The following is a 19,281-nucleotide window of genomic DNA, read 5'->3' as shown; positions in this document are numbered from 1 at the left end:
CTTTCTATAAATAAAGTTGACGACAAGTTATTGCTTAGACATATGAAAAAGCTCTCTAGGCAGACAAGTTGAGTTTCGTTACATTTCTTTTACATGAATGTTATGCTTTTTCCAGTTATGTGATATTAAAAGGTTACAAAATTTGTCCTTGAAGATCCAAAAGTGCATTTAAAGACTATAATTAGACAAAAGCTTGAGATGATTTCAATTTCTTCAAATGTTTACAAGTACTTCTTCCCTCAAAGGTGAAAGGGCACATAATGTTCATCTTAAGAAGAAACATTTTTAATCTTTGCAATGACTATATTGAAAGGTTTGAGTACATTCCAGATCAAGTCGTTGGACCCGGTAGAAATGATTCCAAGCAGTGGCGGACCTAGGATTTTGTGCAAGCGGGTTCAATCTTAGAAGTACATAACTTTAGTCGTAAAATAGTAGTTGTCAAGTGGGTTCAAATAAAATATTTATACAAAATTTACGCAGCTTTAATCCTAATTTATACATATATACAGTATTATTTTTTGATGAAGCGGGCTCAGACTTCTTCCACTCCGCCCCGAAGAGTAACTAGGACCAATATAGTCACGTTTTCATGTTCCAATTGAACACTGTCCATTTTTTATTATTCTCAAAGGATAAGATTATTCTCTTTACCAAACATATGCGGATCCAATCACGATCTTATATATAAGAAGAACAAAAGATCTTTCTTGATCAATCCCTTTGCCCCTCATTCTTCAAGAATAAGGAAGATCCTTTTCAAGTTTGAATTTGTTCATTTGGAATCTGGGTTCTTCTACTTCATATTTATTTAATATGAATATTTTCCCTCTCTTTTTTTTATATCAGTCCTTAAGTCCCATAGGTTTGATCCTGTAGAATTTGACCCATTTTCTCATTGAACGAAAGGTACGAAATAAATCAGATTGATATGACTTTTTTAGGGACTGGCCTCTTCCCTGATGAACCTACTTGTCACAACGTGCGTCCGCCACTGACTCCAGATAACCACTCTAAAGGCTTGTTATTTAGGAAATAGACGGTTCGTCTTGAATTTCAGTTTTTTTTAGTTCAATTTTTCAGGACAAAAATGTCCTTAATTGTCCTAAAGTTAAATTTTTAGCTTAAAATTTCAGGACAAGATAAATATTGGCTAATCTTTAAATAGCATCTGTGAGAATGACTATATGTGCGCTTGCCCCTTGGACCCGTGATGAACGGGCCACGCACTAGTTACTTTAGTCGTAAAATAGTAGTTGTCAAGTGGGTTCAAATAAAATATTTATACAAAATTTACGCAGCTTTAATCCTAATTTATACATATACAGTATTATTTTTTGATGAAGCGGGTTCAGTTGAACCCGCTTGCCACCACGTGCGTCCGCCACTAACTCCGGGTAACCACTCTAAAGGCTTGTTATTTAGGAAATAGTCAGTTCGTCCTCAATTTCAGTTTTTTAGTTCAATTTTTCAGGACAAAAATGTCTTTAATTGTCCTAAAGTTAAATTTTTAACTTAAAATTTCAGGACAAGATAAATACTGGCTAATCTTTAAATAGCATCCGTGAGAATGACTATCTGTGCACTTGTCCCTTGGACCCGTGATGAACAGGCCACGCACATCTAGTTTCATTAGAAGACTGAGCAAATAATGACTGTTGAGACGTGCATTTCAGATCGTGTTGGGGCGGGTTATTTGGTTGGGTCGCGTTGTTTAAAATGAAAGGTCTGGTGGTTCTTTCACACTCAATCAGATCGCGCCACATGTGATTTTTAAGTTTGGAAGAGCGATTTAATGTATGGGGGTTAATTTTAATCCAAAGTACAACTTTAAGGTTGTTTTTAACAAGAAACTGAAACGGAGGGTAAATATAACTTATTTTCGATAGTAGAAGGATAAATATGGCCCTTATTCGTTCACATTTTATTAAATGAATTTGTCTCTTTTCAAACTAATCATATTTGTCTTCCTCTCTCTTCTCCTACGAGGTAAGATAGTATGGGTTATAAGGATATACTCTCTTAGATCCACTTTAATTGTGATTTTGTATTAAGGAATTCACCTTTTAGTATTAATTAATAACAAAATTGACCATATTAACCTTATTTTATTCATTGAAAATATAACATATACTCCTAGGCTCTTTAATCCAATGGCAACTTTGAAAAAAAAAAAGTTAACTTCTTAATATCTGAAAAAAAATCAAATATTACAGACCACAAAAAAAAGTCAAAAAATTAATTAAAATGGACAGGAGGGAGTATAACTTATATAGGAGAACACAAAACTCGGAATTTGGCCAAGAGAAACTACAGAAACATCCATCTTTTGAATGAAAAACCAACTACTAGCTTATAATCTATTTTTCTTTCAATGAAAATTTACTTGCAGTTTCGACATGTTACGAATATCAACTCCGTATTCACCTTTATCATTGTTGAAGGAGACAATCTACATTTGATAGGGTAAACAGATTCTTTATAAATTAGTTGAAAGGTGTAATGCATGACAAAATGTATTATATACAAAATGCTTACCTTATATCCCAAATGCTTCATTGCTTGTAGTGCAAAAGGATCCAACAACAACAACAACCCATATAATCCCACTAATGGGGTCTGGAGAGGGTAGTGTGTACGCAAATCTTACCCCTACCCCGAGGTACAGAGGCTGTTTCCGATAAACTCTCAGCTCCCTCCCTCCAAGAACTCCCCACCTTACTCTTGGGGTGACTCGAACTCACAATCTCTTGGTTGGAAGTGGAGGTTGCTACCACTAGAGAACCATGGAAAACAAATGAAACAGGATCCATGGAAAACAAATGAAACTACAAAAGATATTTTCTAGTTTTTGCTGCACTATTGTACACAAAACTGCCAACTAATTGCTCCTGTTCTAACCTGTATATTTTCTTATAACAAACAAACCTTACAGCAAACAAGGAGCAACTTTGGATTCATAGCTAAAATACTGAAAGCATAATGTATTCTAGTTTAGCTTGCATCAACAATCAGCGGAAAAAGTAGCACTTTCTGAAAAGCTCATAGACAATTTGAGCATCTCCTTCATAGGCTGGAACTCAGAACACATCAACACTCAATCTGGTGCGCTCGTCGCATGGCTTCATTAGCAAAAGAGTATTTCTGCACCTGTACAATTTACACCATGATAACCAAAAGAACGATAAGGCTAAAGCGTGTCAGGCATTTATTATTAAGAAACATGGTTTGTATGACAGGTCTGTTCAGGTATAAGTTCGTTTCTTCTTAAGGGTTATGGGAAGCAGTTTAGCTCAAGTGAAGTAAAACAATTAATTCTCGCTGGTTATCATAAGACAAATGAGTATCACAAAAAATTAAAAATAAACAAAATGAAACTACTGGGTATGTTGTTGTAAACAAAATGAAACTACTGGAAGTTAACACATCAAAAACTAAGAATAGTTATAACAAAAGATCGACTTACAAAGCGTTAAAACATACTCCAACCAAAGTCTTACATGTCTGCTATTTATTTATGATTCAGGTTCTAATTGCACTTTATAATTTTCTGAAAGCTTTTGACTAGCCAAAACCTTTTGAACCTTGGCGAGCCAAAACTTTGCAGAAGGTTAATAACAAACGTTTCTCATTCATCTTGTTTCGGCCAAAACTCAATAAGATCTGTAGACACATGAATTTTATATTTGCTTTATGTAAAGACGTTTTGAACTGCAAGGGAGAGAAATGAAAGAAACAGCAGAGAGAAACGTCTCCGTCTGGCGTCTGCATCGCAGGGAACTTCAAAAAAACTCAAGCTCTTGTTAATTAACCTATTCCTCCCCTTACCTCTTTCAATCCCACCAGATTCATCAAACTCATGATAATTCCACCACTTTCTTTCAATCTAGAACATCTAAGAAATCATCAAATTGCTTTAGACCTCCTCTTTACCAAATAGTTCTGTAGCTACTCCACGCAGCGGCAAAAAGAAACCAAGTAAAGCAGTTTAGTGGTGATTGAGAGTAGCTTACAACTACGCATCAGTCTCAAACAAGTTAAGAGTCGCTTATATGAATCCTCACTGACCATGCTCCCCATTTAAATTTATCTCAAGCCAACATTGTAGAAATTAAAATGAAAAATGAAAAAGTATTAGAAGTTTTCTATATTTACTACTTGCATAAGAATCTCTAGTAAGGCTAAACGACTTCTAGAAAGTATTAGTGATTGATAGTAGCCTACTCATGTTATTTGATATTTCATCATTAGCTGAGCCAAGATGACCGAAAATTTGGGTTACTAGATCAGTAAAATAAAGCACCTGAAACTTAAGCACCAACTTCCTCTCTTCATTCGCTCTAGTTCTTATTTGGCAAGCAGTGACATTGTGAGATTTCCTAGAATAACATCCAGTATCTTTTTGCTATAAAGAAAATAACATCCAATATCTAATTACTTGGTGCCACACTTTTAGACTTGTCTAAATAATCTTGTAATTCTTCCACAATGCGATACTGACCAGCTAACACATAGAAAGAACTCTGCAATAAAACACACTCTTGCAGGTAGCAACATACATGTTTTAACTATCTTAATTCGGTACTACCAAGCACAAGTACCGATATCACTTATTGGAGTAGCAAGTACAGCAAGAAACTTGATATTGACAGAATAGCACTAAAATGATACTATTCAAGATTTACTCGAAACAAACTGAGAAGTCATATAGATGGAAATTTCTAACTCTCTACTTTTTGTATCCACTTTTTTGCGGAATTCCCCTCTTTACATCAATAAAACTATTTCCCTAAAAGAAAATATGAAACTTTCATATATCCAAGGAAGTTGCAAAAAAGTATATGCAACGCGACTAGTTAAAAGTCTGAAACATATTATCTAACTGTGTGCTAAGGAAATCTATTGAGTGAAACTGTAGACATATATCGGCACGAAAACTAAAGCAAACTTTCCAAATTAAACCCTCTGTCCCAATTTGTTTACTGGATTGATTGGACAAGTAGTTCATGTAAGAAAAAAAAATCCAAGTAAAATACGCATAAATACAAAAGAATAACCTTATTATTACCAAAGTACTTGTTTTCGTGCTCGATGGGATCCACAAGAAAGTATTAAACAGATTTAAATATAGAAAGGTTTCAATATATTGAATAGACTAAAAAGGAAAGACTTTCAATCAAATTAGGACGGAAGGAGCAGTGCTTAATATGTAATTGTCATGTCAGTACCTTGGCTCTAAAAGCTGCTTTGCCAATGTGTTTGGATGACATGTCTGTTCTTATTATAGCATAATTACAAGATAATTTACGCTGATCTTAATTTAGGGACATTTTCAATTTCCTACGCTTGTTTTAGCTGGTTCCTTATGCAGGAGGTTTGCCTTACACAAGCAAAACCTCAATGCCAGCTCAGAAAATCCTTCACTACAGTACAATGAGAGATATTTGGAACATGTTTGTGCCTCTGGGGTCCAACATGTAATGCCTCAAACAGCAAAACTTCTTTTGCTTGGACAGATCAGCAAAAAGACTGGCAAATCATTATTGCTGGTGATTTTCCAAGACAGTACTGAAGGAAAGAAACCTGAGGCACTTTGAAGGGGAATTCACCACCAAACCCAAACTCGGAACAAAATGTTTCTCTTGAACCTTTTTGTTAAAGCAAATTGAACACTGTAAATAATGTAAAATGTTCTTTGATATTGTTTGCTCCTCATTTTACATAGGAGCTGCAGCAGCTTTATGTATTGCTTTGCATCCCCAGACTGCTTTCGTTAATAAAACCACAACTACTTCATAAGAAAAATTAGAAGAAGTAAAGTCATCCATCCAAGATTACATAGTTGTATCCATCCAATTCTTCAGATCTCCTAGTGCTCTAAATGTTGATTTAATATTATTGATAATCTTTCAATTATCTACTGATAATAGATCTCAAGGGTGCTGTGCACAATAAACTACAGACCCTAGCATTAATTATCTTTCCAAGACTGGAAATCATGGAAGTCTAACCTCTAATTGAACTGCTTCACAAACAAAACACTTCAGATAACAATCAGGATGTGTAGAGGTAGGTGGGAGCAATAGATCCTATTACAATAAGCTCGTGGTCAAGGAGGAGTTGGATTTATGCACCTTTCAATTTAAATACCCACGGTACTGACAAAGTTCTTTTTCACTTGACTGGCAGTGAGGGATGCGATTTTTACAGTCGCACATGTGAGGAAGAGGATGATCACACAAGTCAGTTGGAGTTTTATGTGGAAGAGTACGGGTGAAGACCTGAATCACCACCCTCTACATTGTCAGTAGTTGACTATGGAGATTGTTTGGACTATAATGAGTGATGCCACGAACTCTCAAGGAGGTATTGTTTCAGTTGAACTTTTAGATGAGGAAGTGGGCCTTTAGAAGATGGAAAAGAAGACGTCGGGAATGGGATGCTGCTCTAATAACACTTTTGTGGGTTTGTATGAAAAGAGAGAAATAGGAAAAAAAAATTAAAGGAATAAAGAATGATTTTGTATAATTAAAGAACAATCTCTTATTCCTTATTTCACTTTTAAGCACAATCATGAAGTTCCAATTTGATAGAAAATTGGGTGTCTTTTGTAGAGAATCGCTCTTTTCTTTTTAGATTCTCTATTTCTTTTAGATTTTGTAAATCATAATTCTTGTGGTCCGCCTTTCCCCGGACCCCACTCATAGCGCAAACTTAGTGCATGAAGCTGCACTTATAAAGAAATTCATGACTTATCTTAGATTGATATTTCCTTTTTTTTCTACTCCTAACCCCTTTTTCCTTTCTCATTTTTCTTGTTGGCTGTTGCTCTTCAGTATCTTTGGGAAGGAAACTTATTTTATTACAAGGATCTAGATTTAAACACCAAACCAAGTGGAAGATGGTAAGTGCCGTGGCCCCCATCAATATTTCTGGATTGCATTTCTGAATTTTAATAAGATGAATGTGACTAAGAACAAAGCAGTAGAGGTTTCATCGCCAATATCTAAATTAGAGCCTCTGATAAATCATACAAATCCATTTTCACCATAACCTTTTCACAAGTTCCTAAAAGATGCTGCTACAGGTTAAAGCTATTGCTTTCTAATCCCTTGATGAAAAGTAGATCACATGACAAAATGAATCTCTTTGGCCATAATATTTTACTGACGATCGTATAATAACCTCAGGAAATCATTTATTGTTTCGTTCTGGATGAGTAGAAGAAGTTTATATGTACATCAACCAACTGCACTCTAAATTTCCTTTTGGGTATGGACTTGATTCACTACGAGGTTAGTTGAGGGTAGCAGCACACTGGTAATTGGATCCACATCTCCTCCAAGAATCTACTCCCTCTTTGTGATGTAACTACACGTGAGGGGTTAAGTGTGTGCAACCAGTATACAAGATCCTCGGTAAACATTGAAAATTTGCTTAAAGATAGAAAAAGAGATAGCCTCAGTGACTGAAAAACAGCGAATTGAGAAAATAGAAAAAGAGATAACCTCCGTCACAAACTCTACAGGGAATTGAACTATAACTTAGCATGCCACTATCTTCTTGTCCTTTCATCTGTTTTTCTGTTTCTCATCCAAAGGACAGAACTCATATTTTTAGCTAGGCAAAAAGGGGACCAAGTAAGATCTAGGTTCTGGTAAACTGTCAAAACTATTAAAAGAAAGTGAAAAAATAAAGCTCATATGAAATGACGTTCTTCAACCTGAATGACTGAAGCTGAATTGATTTCAGCTACAAAATTCAGTTGGAAGTAATTGAAGCCGTGGAATGCAACGGTGAGTTGGTGATGAGGAAAATCTTGTTCGAAATATCAGGGAGCGAGGTCCACAAAAGCAGTAAGCAAGGATGGATTTCCAGGCAAGTGCTGGGATTACATAATAATACTCGTCTTTTTTTTTCTTTCTGACAGGTATGTGAAATGATTTTCTTTAGGAAATGAAGGTCCGAATGTAATATGCTTCTGTGAAAGTTTATCCAAGTAAGATCACTAGGGATTAACTCCTTAGATCAGACTTTAAAAGAGATTTGCACTAAAGTAAGAAAGAACTAAGAAGGAAATCCAAAGGAATCTCCTAGCGACTAGAGTGACAAGAACACATTGAAATGAATGATTCTACCATAGTGTAACAATTTCTTAAAATTCAAAACTGATTGCGCTTCTATCATAAATTTTGACCCATCTTATCTAATTATATGCTAATAGACATAGCATTCGCACTAGAATAAGAAAGGAGGGAATATGAGTTCTCTCTCTCTCTCTCTCTTTCTTCATCTAAAAAAAAAAGAAAAGAAAAGGAGTGAATATGACTGCCCTTGAGATAAGAGCATTTTAAAAACACTTTAAACTAGATGATTCTCCCATAGTGAAACAATTTTTAAAGATTAAAACTGACGGCAGTTCAATTACAAATTTTGGTCATTATCATATCTCGCTACATACTTATCAAAAATCCATAAATTTGCAAAAGAATACTTGTTCAATACCTGACGGTCCTCGAAAAGAAAAGTTCAACAGAATGTACTAACAGATGGTTGTGCTTTCTTAATCCGAAAACAGTGGTTCAACGGGTATGACAGAGCTATTACATTAAGTAAAGGTGAACAACGAAAGAAATGCCATTCTCCTGATTAAAAGGGTTCGACCAAGCTAATCAATCAACATGTGATATCATTTGCTAGCGACATGCTATGGACCATTTTCTAGGCACAAATTTTAACCTTATACTGGTTTATCTTTCTTGAACCTCCAGCGTCATCAATCTCTTCTCAAACTTCAATTCTGTTATTCCATATTTTTAAAAAAAAAAAACTAGATGCGCAGATTTTCAGGAAATACAATACATAAGTCAGAAATGAAGCCTTCACAAGTAAGATTTATTAATTAAGAGTATTAAATCGAGTTGTTCTGTACAAGATGTTCGGGCACAATAACACAAAAGTACAGTTCACAGCTCCTGAAGAAAGTTGACAACTCAAGATATGTATCTATACATTGTAAGTGTACATCTTTTAACAGGATCCAAAAAGCAAACAAATATAAGCATTTGTATTTCAGAACATACGCTGCACATTCTTTGCTCTCAAAAGACATGCTGTTCATTTCTTTCCATACAATTAAAAAATGAAGCCTTACAAATAGAGTTGAAGTATATAAATGTCCTTAGTATCTCCATTATTTGAACGAGGCACAAAAGTTGGTGCACATGAAGCTGCATCAGAATATATACATTTTTTTACATGTAGAAAATATATATTTTTTCATCTGTCTACAGAATTCAACAAAATAATAGATAGATTTGAATAACTGTATCCCGCCCCCACACAACAAAAGAAGCATCTTATATATATCCACTTGGAATAAAAAAAAAATCACGAAATCTTTTGAGAAGATAAATTAACATGCCGGCAGTGCAGCTACCAAGACCCATAAAATAGAGACAAATAACATAAACTGGAAGAGATGAGTTCAAAATCTACCAGCAAATCAGCTCATAGGTAGATCTTCGTCATCACCCTTAGGAAGTTGTAAAGGTCCCTTAAAGCCACTCTCGTTTTCACCAAGAAGCTCACGGGCAGCTTTCTCAAGAAACTCCTGGGCAGCAGTTCGAACAGATTGCTGCTCAGAGGACTGATACTTCCTCTTCTTATGAACAACTCTTTCCAAATACTTAATCCTAGTCCCCTCGCCTTTACTGATCTCTCTCATGTGCTTCCTCTGCTCTGCAAGACAGGCTTGTTTTAAAACAAAACAAATGTGATGTAACTCACACACATTTGGAAGTAGTGAAGCAGCTACCCGGTGTAAGATCAGGCAAAGAATGCTCGATAAAGCGAGTTGCAGCTTGCGGATTTATGGTAGCTGATGGTCGCAATGGCGCTAACAGGACAAATAAAGAATAGTCAATGTCATTGAAATGTCATATGGAAACCAAGCAAGGTTTCTAAATACCATATCTTTTACACTAACTATTATATGCTGAACAAACAGAAATCATTTCAAGCTCTACTCTAGCACCAGTTCTTCAAAATTTAGATGATCAATAAATTCTTTTTATTGGTCAGAAACAATAGTATTAAATTGGGGAACACTGTACTTTATATTTTGCATAGCCTGCCTTACGAGTTAATTACAACTCAGGTCAGGTCACACGACTAATGAAAATTGTTTATGAAAGTCACTTTACTTTATTTTGTAAATGAAAAGTTACTCTATTTTGCCCACTGTAACTGAAAAGTCACTTTACTTTGTTTTATAACTAAAAAGTCACTCTATTTTGCACATTATAACCGAAAAGTCATTTTGTACTTTCAGAGGACTTTTCCAGTTGCCTTTTGCTAATGTGACATTTTTCTTTTCAACCTAACCATTTAAAAAATTAAAAGCATCCATTAAAACCATCTACCAACCCACTTCATGACCCGACCCCCTAGACCTTTCTCTTTTTCCTTTTAAGAAAAACATAACAAAAGCCACACTCAATTAAAACAAAGAGGTGCAAACATATCATCTGAAACACCTCCCCGGTGTGTTGCTTTATCGAATCATTTGGTTCGTAGATTTATAGAATTGTTTAGCTGCTTACCCAAATATGTAATTTGTAGAGCCTCTAGTTGGAATGAAATGAGTGCAGCTGATTCCAGATAGAGGCATAGTTGATTGGTATATATTGATATGCATGTATATATTCGAAAATAGCCGGAGGCTTCACACGAACAAAACAGAAAAAATGACAGAACCAAGCAGCAGCATGGTCTAGTCTATTATATAAATCAGCCGACACCATATATATATATATATATATAAAATTTACCAAATCCTTTTTGAATTTGCTATCTTTTTATAGATATATAGAGATATAGCCTAGAAACAAATGCTAATTGCCTGCACCACTTTGTTTTAATGTAATGTGGTTTCTTTTATGTTTTTCTTATAAGAAAAAAGAGAAAGATCTAAAGGGTTGGATCATGGAGTAGGTTGGTAAATAGTTTTAATAGATGATTTTTTTTAATTATTATTTTTAGATGGTTGGATTGAAAATGTGCACCGGGCTGCCCTTTTTTTATGGTTGGATTGAAAAGAAAAATGCCAAATCAACAAAGCGCAACTAGAAATGTCCCCTGGAAGCATAAAGTGACTTTTCAGTTACAATGGGCAAAATACCGTGACTTTTCAGTTACAATGGGCAAAATAGAGTGACTTTCAGTTACAAAACAGAGTAAAATGACTTTTCAATGTGCAAAATATAGTAACTTTTCAGTTACCAAAGTAAAGTGACTATCTTAAATAATTTTCATTAGTTCAGTGACTTTCTGAGAAATCAACTCCCTTTCTGACACCACTTCCTTTTCTATTCCATAACCACCCAATTTTATGGAAAGATTCAAATTTACCTTTATTCAAGTCCATGCATTGCTGTAGTTTCTCTTGGTACAGGCACAAACGTTCCTATATTAATTAAAAGAACAAAGAAAGAATAGAGGAATGTCAGACATTAAATTTGGACTTTCACCAAATCAACCAATTAATCAGAATCTCTAACAAAGAACTTTAGCTTAAACTTAAACCATCACAGCCAAAACAGGTATCTATCCACTAAAGGGACTTAAAAAATAGAAATACACCTTTCATAAAAATTTACAAACAACCAAAATTAATAAAAAATGTTAACCAGGATATCAGTTCAGAACACAAAAAAGAGAAAATAAAGCAATACTTAACTATTCAAAAGCCTAAAAATGGTTTAAGGACAAAGAAGATAAAGGAAAAATAACCATTACTTATACTTCCAAGTCTCAAGCATAGAAATTAACTTAACTAGCCACCCACACAAAAAAAATAACCAGCAGATGTATTATATATGTATAATTAGTGTATAATTTATGTATAGTGGCTAGCGACTGTAAATATATTTGGGCGAGCGTCCAAATGTGTAATTTCCCCAAAAATAAAAAAGCAACCCCAGCCCCTCAAAAATGAATCTTGAAAAAGGAAACAGAACATCATAGAATAGCAATAAGGCAAAATATCAAAGAAAGAAGACATACAAACTCTAATTTGACAGGGTGATCATCTGGGTTCAGCCCTTTACATCTAAGTCTCACTGTAACCAATTCCAAAACAAACAAAAAACCCAAGTCAATAATTTCACATATGAAAAATACCCAAATTCTCAAAATTCAGAATTAGTAAGTAAATATTAGTACATGCAAAGAGAGTTGTAGTGACTTTAGCTAACAAAAGCAAAGATTGAGCCTTTTGGAGATGACCCATTCCGATAAAAACATCAGCATCATAAAGAGACAAGAATTCCCCTAAATTACTACTTAATTCCTCCATATTTTTTGAGGTTCTCTTCACTGCTTCCATAACTGAATCTGGGATTTTCTTACTATTATTACTACTACTACTACCAATCTCTTTCTCTACTACTCGTTCCATCTCTCTTGAACTTTTTGCTGAAAAAATTGTACGGGGGAAGCACAAAGAGAGGTTTTGTGGGAACTCGTGTAGTACTGCGACTTTCTGTCTGGGAAATCTAAGGTTTAACAAAGGGAAAATTAGCCAGACCGTCACTCTAAAACTTTCCCGACCAAAAATAGCCAAAAACAAAATATATACTTAAAAAAGGCCCAAATATCATTTTTGGCCCAAATAATTTCAATTAATGTCAGTTTTTATATCCGTTATCTTTTGTATACAGACACCGAGTTTTCACTTTTTCTCTCTCTATGCGATTTTTTCCTAAATTGAACCAAAATTGCTGAAATTGACGACAAAACAAGATACATTTTCGGTTATTTTTGTCTGATTCCAGGTAATTTGGAGTAGAAAACCTCTTGTTTTGTATATTTTTCGGATTATATGTGTTTTTGTAGAAGCAATGTTTCTTTTCTTTAGGCTTTTGCGACTGAATGGTTTAGTTAGAGTTATGTATCTGTTATAGACGATTTTGTAAGTTTTGGTCGAGTTTTTGTATCAATTTCTTCACAAAATTTTGTAACTGTTTGTTCGTATAATTTTTTTAAAAAAATCTCATTGAACCTAGTTTCAATTGTGAAACAGAGCAATATGAGAAGAAAAACGTGTTCGATGAGTTTATCACCTTATTCAAAGTCAGTTTCAATTGAGAAATCGAGCAACATGAGAAGAAAAACTACGTCGATGAGTTTATCTCCTCATTCAACCCCGATTTTAGTTGAGAAATCGATTGATGAACGAAATATGCGAAGACAAAATCGTTCTGACAGTATTAAAGTGTTAGAATCTCGAAAGGTTGTTTGTTGGACAATATGAGAAAAAGAAGAGCAAAAGGGTTAGAGTGGATGATAATGAAGGTAAGAGAAAACGTGTCGTGGAGGACGAAGTGAATTTGGGTGTCAAACCAAAAAAAAAAAGTAAGGTTCAGAAGGCATAAAAATTTAAAATTCCTGACAAAGTTTGTAAAGTACATACAATTTCAGTTATAATTTTGTCTATTGTTGAATCTTCTTTTAAAATTGAAATTAGTTTATATTTGTTTGTTTTTAATTCGTGTCATGTATTTGTAGCCTTGGAAGCTCTATATTCCAGTTGGTGAGCCTTTTCTAGTTACTCATTGGTCATCATACACTAATGTGGACATCGTATCGCTTTTACAGTCAAAGTTGACTGATGTCCAACTTCGGATGTTTATGGAAAGTTATTTTGGCTATTTTTTTGATTTACCTCGAGTTGCTATCGAGGCACAACTTATTCATTCTTCAATGTTTAGGGAGTTGGTTCAATATAAGTGTGATCAATTTTATGTGAAATTGAATGACGAATGTGTTTTACGTTTTGGTCTTCGAGAATTTGGTATTGTGAGCGGTTTAAACTGTCGTGGCAATGAACATGTTGAGGGTAAATTCAATGGACCCAATAGGTTGGTGGATACTTATTTTTCTGATTTTGAAATGGTGTCAAAGAAGTCACTTATTTATTATTTTGAGAAGAAGAAATGACAGTCTGATGAAGACGCAGTTAAGATTGCAATCATTTATTTCATAAACATATTTTTAATGTCAACTCAGACTCAGAAGACATTTATAAGTAAACGTGATTTTTATCTTGTCGAGAGTGGTGAGTATGTATCGTTTCCCTGGGGTAAGATCGTGTTTCAAGCTTTAATGAAGTCAGTGAGGGACAAGTTGAGGGGAAAGTCTAAGTTTTATAGGATTGGTGGATTTTCTCTTGCCCTACAGGTGTGGTTCCATGAATGTTATAGTTGATCAAAAGTTTGTTGTTCGCGTTGGAGATCATACACCACGCATATTGAATTGGGAAATGACAGACAGGCCAACGCGTGAGGATTTCTCTACTGGTTTCTTCAATAGCACAGGGAATAAGGTACCAGCTTTTATATCTTGATTGTATATACATACATAATACACTGTAATTCATTGCGATACATCAAATATATAATTTTTATACATCTTTGATACATCTAGGACTGAAACACTTTTTGTTACATTTGCAGTTTAAAAAAAATTCTCCGACAACTGAAGAGCTAAGAAAATTTACTTTACTTGTTGAAGTTACCGATGAGTATCAGAAATATTTGACATCGCGTAACAGGGGAAAACTTCCTATTGATGATAGCGATGATTTTGTCACGCCACCCCCCGAAACAGATTAAGGTGCATGTCCCTCCAAAAAAGGCGTCGGGTGTCCAACCTATTGATTATGACCATGAGTTGCAGAAGTTGAAAGCTGATGTGAAACAAGTTTGTATTATTCTTTTTTATATATTTTTTGCAAGTATTGTTAAAATTGTATATTCAAAGTCTATTATCTTTCTTATTTGTTTCATCTTGTAGCTCCATAAGTAGTTAAATTCCTTCATGGAATATGTTTCTGATAAATTCAAGGAAGTCTTTGAGTTGATAAATTTCAAGGTATGTGTTTCTTTTCCATTGTGCATTTATTTTTATTTTTTAGTTAACTTATTATATCCTTTTTTTAAAATAGTTTGGTGCAAGCAAAGACAAATATGGTGCACATCCAGAGGAAGACACCAGTGGTCGTCAAGACAATAATAATTTTGTGAGCAATATGGAGTTTGGTGTCAATGAAGATGTTGAAATGGATGGTTGTAAGGTGTGTTTAGTTGTGCATTTTGTACTTTTCCCTTTTCTTTTCTTTGTTGTTTTTGATAATTCAATTTTTTTTAAAAAAATTAGGTCGGTAAAGGCAAAGATGTTCCACATTCTCAAGGAGATACTGGTGAGCATCATCGTAATAACATTGTGCTCGGTGCAGCAGATCGGTTAGGTGTTAATATCATAGAAGGACCTTCTGGTGTGAAAGTTAACATGTTCGTTGCTAAAGTAACTTTCACATCGGATGTAGCGCATGCTGGCGCTATTGGTGAGACTACAGATGAGGCGGCAGGGGAGACAACGGAAGAATCTAAGAAACAAAAGATTTTCGAATCTCAGACTGGCGTTGTTTGAGTGAATGCAAGTGTTGATGAGGCAGCTGGGGAAATGAAGGAACAATCTGAGAAAGAGGTTGATGAATCTCAGGTTGTTCTGTACCAACCTGAATTACTTCTTGAAGTTTCGCCGCAAAATGGAAAAAAGAAAGAGATGTCCTGCAAATGCCGTGCAGTCTCCGTTCATTATTGTATTTGATTCAGGTTCCAGTACTGGTGTTGCTGCACCGAAAGAAAAAAAAGCAAATTTATGTTGTTAAGCATCCTTTTCAAAGCAAAATCGGAACTGGCATTAACAGCTCTTTGTTGAATGTATTTGTTGCTTGAGTCAAAAAAGGGAAGTCGAGAAAGAAGTATATTTCTAACTTCTGAGTTTTGTTTAGTTTTATATTTTAATATATTGTTACTTATAGCAATATTTTATATCAAATCACTATATATCTTTTGTGTATATCTGTTACTAGGAATGAAATTTACCTGAAGCATGTTAGTGAACTCAATCCTGCTTATGATCTTGGTGTATATCATGTTGAAGACAAAAAATGGGTTTACACTTTGGCATATAATGGTCAGCCTTTGGATGACTCGGTATGTAAGAAGTTACTTTTACAGTTTTTTTTTTAATTTTAGCCAGTGTACACGTGATCAGTCCTCTTAAATTAGAATAGATTATTAATTGCTATTGTCTGGCACAAGAGAAGTAGTGAGCATTCATTTTTCTTTGTTTTCTGTGAATATGGTTTGAAAAATCGTAGCTGCTTAAAGCTTACGAGCCTTCAGTGATTAGTTATTTGTTATGTTTTGTTTCAGCACATTGATGTTTTGTTCTATTATCTGAGGAAGAAGGGAAAGTATGACGAAGACCTACATGTAACATTCACCACCTCAAATTGGTACTTCGACGAGAAACTTAATAAGTTGTGGCAGGCGTTTATTGATACAGATGGAGACAGTGATGTGTGCAGTCCGGAACATGTCATTGCAGAGTATATTCAGGGGTTTGTCTTGGATGCCAATGTTCCATGGCACACTGTCGAGCACGTCTTAATGCCAATTAATGTTGCAGAACAATGACATTAGATGATGGTTGCGATGTCCTTCAAGGATAGGTGCATTTATGTGTATGACTCTATGCGCGGTGGAGCTGCTCATCAAGCCAAAGTTCATAAGACATGGCCAAGTATTCTGTGTTGCTGCCTCATTTTTCGTGCACACGCATTTCTATTTAAACAAAAAAGATATCAATTGGTGCATTGGTGTCTACAAATCAAAGGACTTGATTACCCTTTTTGATATAAAACTGGTTGAAGGACTACCTCAACAAGTCGAAGCGTATGAATTTCTTTCAACACAAACTGATTTGTTTTTAGATTCTGCAGTTTGATAATTGTTGTTCTTTTTATTTTTGCAGTAATTGTGGTGTATTTGCGACATCATTTGCCAAGTATTTCATTGAGGGCAAGACGCCTCCTAAAAAATTCAATGCCTATGCACACCGGCACAGATTTGGTGCTTTCTTGTGGGATTGTGCTAGAAAGAAGATGGAACTTAATGCGCAAAGTGATGACGAGATTATTGGTCGACAGAATAAGTCGCGAAAGCAGAAAAAGTAGTTACTTTTATCATTGTTGTAGGATGAACTCTATAATTTCGTTTTGTATTGTATTCTATTATGTTGCAATTTTTGTAAAACAGATCAGATTTGTTTGTGTTTGAATTTTATGAATACATTTAAGAATTTTATGGCAAATGAGATGTTTGCTCTGTTATAAAGGTTTAATGAGTTTCAGTGCGATATTGGAGTGTTGCAGTTTAGTTTATTTTGGTGTTTTGTCCCTTGATTTTGTGTTGTGAATTACAGATATAAAAAATATACGATAGTTTGTGATACATTGTCTCTTGCAAATACACACATGATACACACATAATACATATATGATACACATATGATATACAGTGTGATACATAGATGATACAGTCGTTTGGATTGTTGCACAATTAGTTTCTTAACAATAAGTTCTGCAGTTTGTTTGGTTTTGAAATATGTATTGATGAAGCCACACTCTTATTTGCAAATTTCTAAAACTATTTGCATAGTTTTCTAGCTGCTACGACTGTTTTCTATTAGTTAGCTTTGTTACTACACAAATATAGACATGAGTAAAAGCCAATACACAAAGATACATAGGTGATACACACGTGATACATAGATGATATAAATATGATACATAGCTTATACAACTTCTTTTTAATCAAACACATGTATAATTTAAAAAAATACACTTGCAACACGATTTTAAATGATAGATCAAATATTTATTTATATCTAAAATTCAAATGACATTCTGCAATGATACAATTCTTGATATATTGGATTCTTATAAATCTCTATGATATTCAGTAAAGTAAAATAACAAGTAATTCTAATTTTGGCATATTTCATCGTCTATTTGGATTATTTCTACAAGTTTTCCTATTGTGACCTTCTTCTCCACAATGTCCACATGAAATCGACCTTTTTCGTTCCCTTTCAGATATTGGCTTGCACCTCCCCTTCTTGGCCTTCCTAGTGTTTTAGTCACGTCTGGTGGCAAGACTTTTTCATCTAGAACTTCTGTAGGAATTTTCAATGTGCTTTCATCAGGAACCAGATAAATTGAAATTACATAGGTCTTCAATAGGTACTTCCTGGTGTAGTACACCGAGCAATACTAAATGTGATCAATGTATTTGTATTTTAATACTGCCCAAGCATATGCACATGGCATCTCATCCAACTGAAACCTTTTACATCTACAAGTTCGATCTTTTAGGAACAATATTCTCTCTTTACCCTTGTCAAGTACTGAATATAAGTAACTCGTCTAATGGGTCACCTACAAAATTTATCAACTATCATTAGTGGTGACAAAGCAGATGCCCTCAAAATACATATACTAGAGAGCCTACACGATTCAAAATAGCTTAATATCATGTCAAACCATCCAATATTTCAGCAGTGGGGTAGGCATAGATGCTATATTAAATTGAAAGTCTTTGCTTTTGTGCAGGTGGACACTAGTTTAACAGAATCACACAAAGGGTTCAAGATATTACAGATCCGTGAATTTGGCATGATTACATATTATATTATCTATAGATTCCAGTCATACCTTCATCTGATGTGACAATTCGAGATTGTCCATCAGCATTATATCATATTTTTTCCCAAGATTAGTAAATGACTCTACTGCATTCTTTTGGTTTGTAACATTCCATCGTCCGATCAATTGCCTTATGTAGTCCAGCAAAGCCAATACTAAAATTCCCTAGCAGCCTTGAGTGCTGCATTGATCGACTCCGCAATGTTTGAAGCCATTGTCAATGTTCTGTTGATAGTGGAATGTGCTCTGGACCATCTTTCATACCCAATGTTTATTAAGTAATCTTTGACCCTCTTATCAATTTTCTCTACCTATGCTATGTGGTAATCAAAATTCTCAACTGTGTATGCTTTGATCATAGAAAAGAATATGTCTTTGAGCAGCAAATGGGTTTTCTTATAATTTACTTTTACATTATTCCATAGATTCCATATGAAGACACAATGAGGTACTTGTGGATACAATATTGCAACTGCATTTTCAATGCCTTCATGTTTGTCCGAGACTATGCACATTCCCTCCCTTTCCCCAAATGCATCCTTGAACCTCACGAAAATCACTCCTAAAAAGCATTATTCTCTGAATCTACTATGGCATATGCGAGTGGTAGGATACTACCTAATAAATTGAATCATATAAACATATGTGAGTATATACATACATAT

At 34.6% G+C, this 19,281-nt stretch overlaps 1 protein-coding gene across 1 annotated transcript; it reads right to left on the bottom strand.

Moving 5' to 3' along the window:
• Positions 1–2,823: 2,823 nt before the first annotated feature.
• LOC107825425 (uncharacterized) lies at positions 2,824–12,614 on the bottom strand. The gene is made up of 6 exons (XM_016652279.2): positions 12,226–12,614; positions 12,067–12,122; positions 11,413–11,467; positions 9,818–9,898; positions 9,499–9,741; positions 2,824–3,150 (listed from the first exon to the last, which is right to left on the bottom strand). Exons 1-5 carry the CDS (start codon positions 12,458–12,460, stop codon positions 9,506–9,508), a joined length of 663 nt encoding a protein of 220 aa, XP_016507765.1. The 5' UTR covers positions 12,461–12,614; the 3' UTR covers positions 2,824–3,150; positions 9,499–9,505.
• Positions 12,615–19,281: the final 6,667 nt, after the last annotated feature.

This window comes from Nicotiana tabacum, chromosome 9 (genome assembly GCF_000715075.1).
Source record: "Nicotiana tabacum cultivar K326 chromosome 9, ASM71507v2, whole genome shotgun sequence".
Taxonomy (NCBI): domain Eukaryota; kingdom Viridiplantae; phylum Streptophyta; class Magnoliopsida; order Solanales; family Solanaceae; genus Nicotiana; species Nicotiana tabacum.
Note: the sequence above shows the minus strand (reverse complement) of the source record. Positions and strands in the feature narration are given on the sequence as shown.

Coding starts and splice junctions, on each gene's coding strand:
- LOC107825425 (XM_016652279.2), bottom strand. CDS start 12,460: ATGGAACGAGTAGTAGAGAAAGAGATTGGTAGTAGTAGTAGTAATAAT. Junction 11,468..12,066: donor ACCCTGTCAAATTAGAGTTT/GTATGTCTTCTT, acceptor TAATTAATATAG/GAACGTTTGTGCCTGTACCA. Junction 9,742..9,817: donor TTTGCCTGATCTTACACCGG/GTAGCTGCTTCA, acceptor CCTGTCTTGCAG/AGCAGAGGAAGCACATGAGA.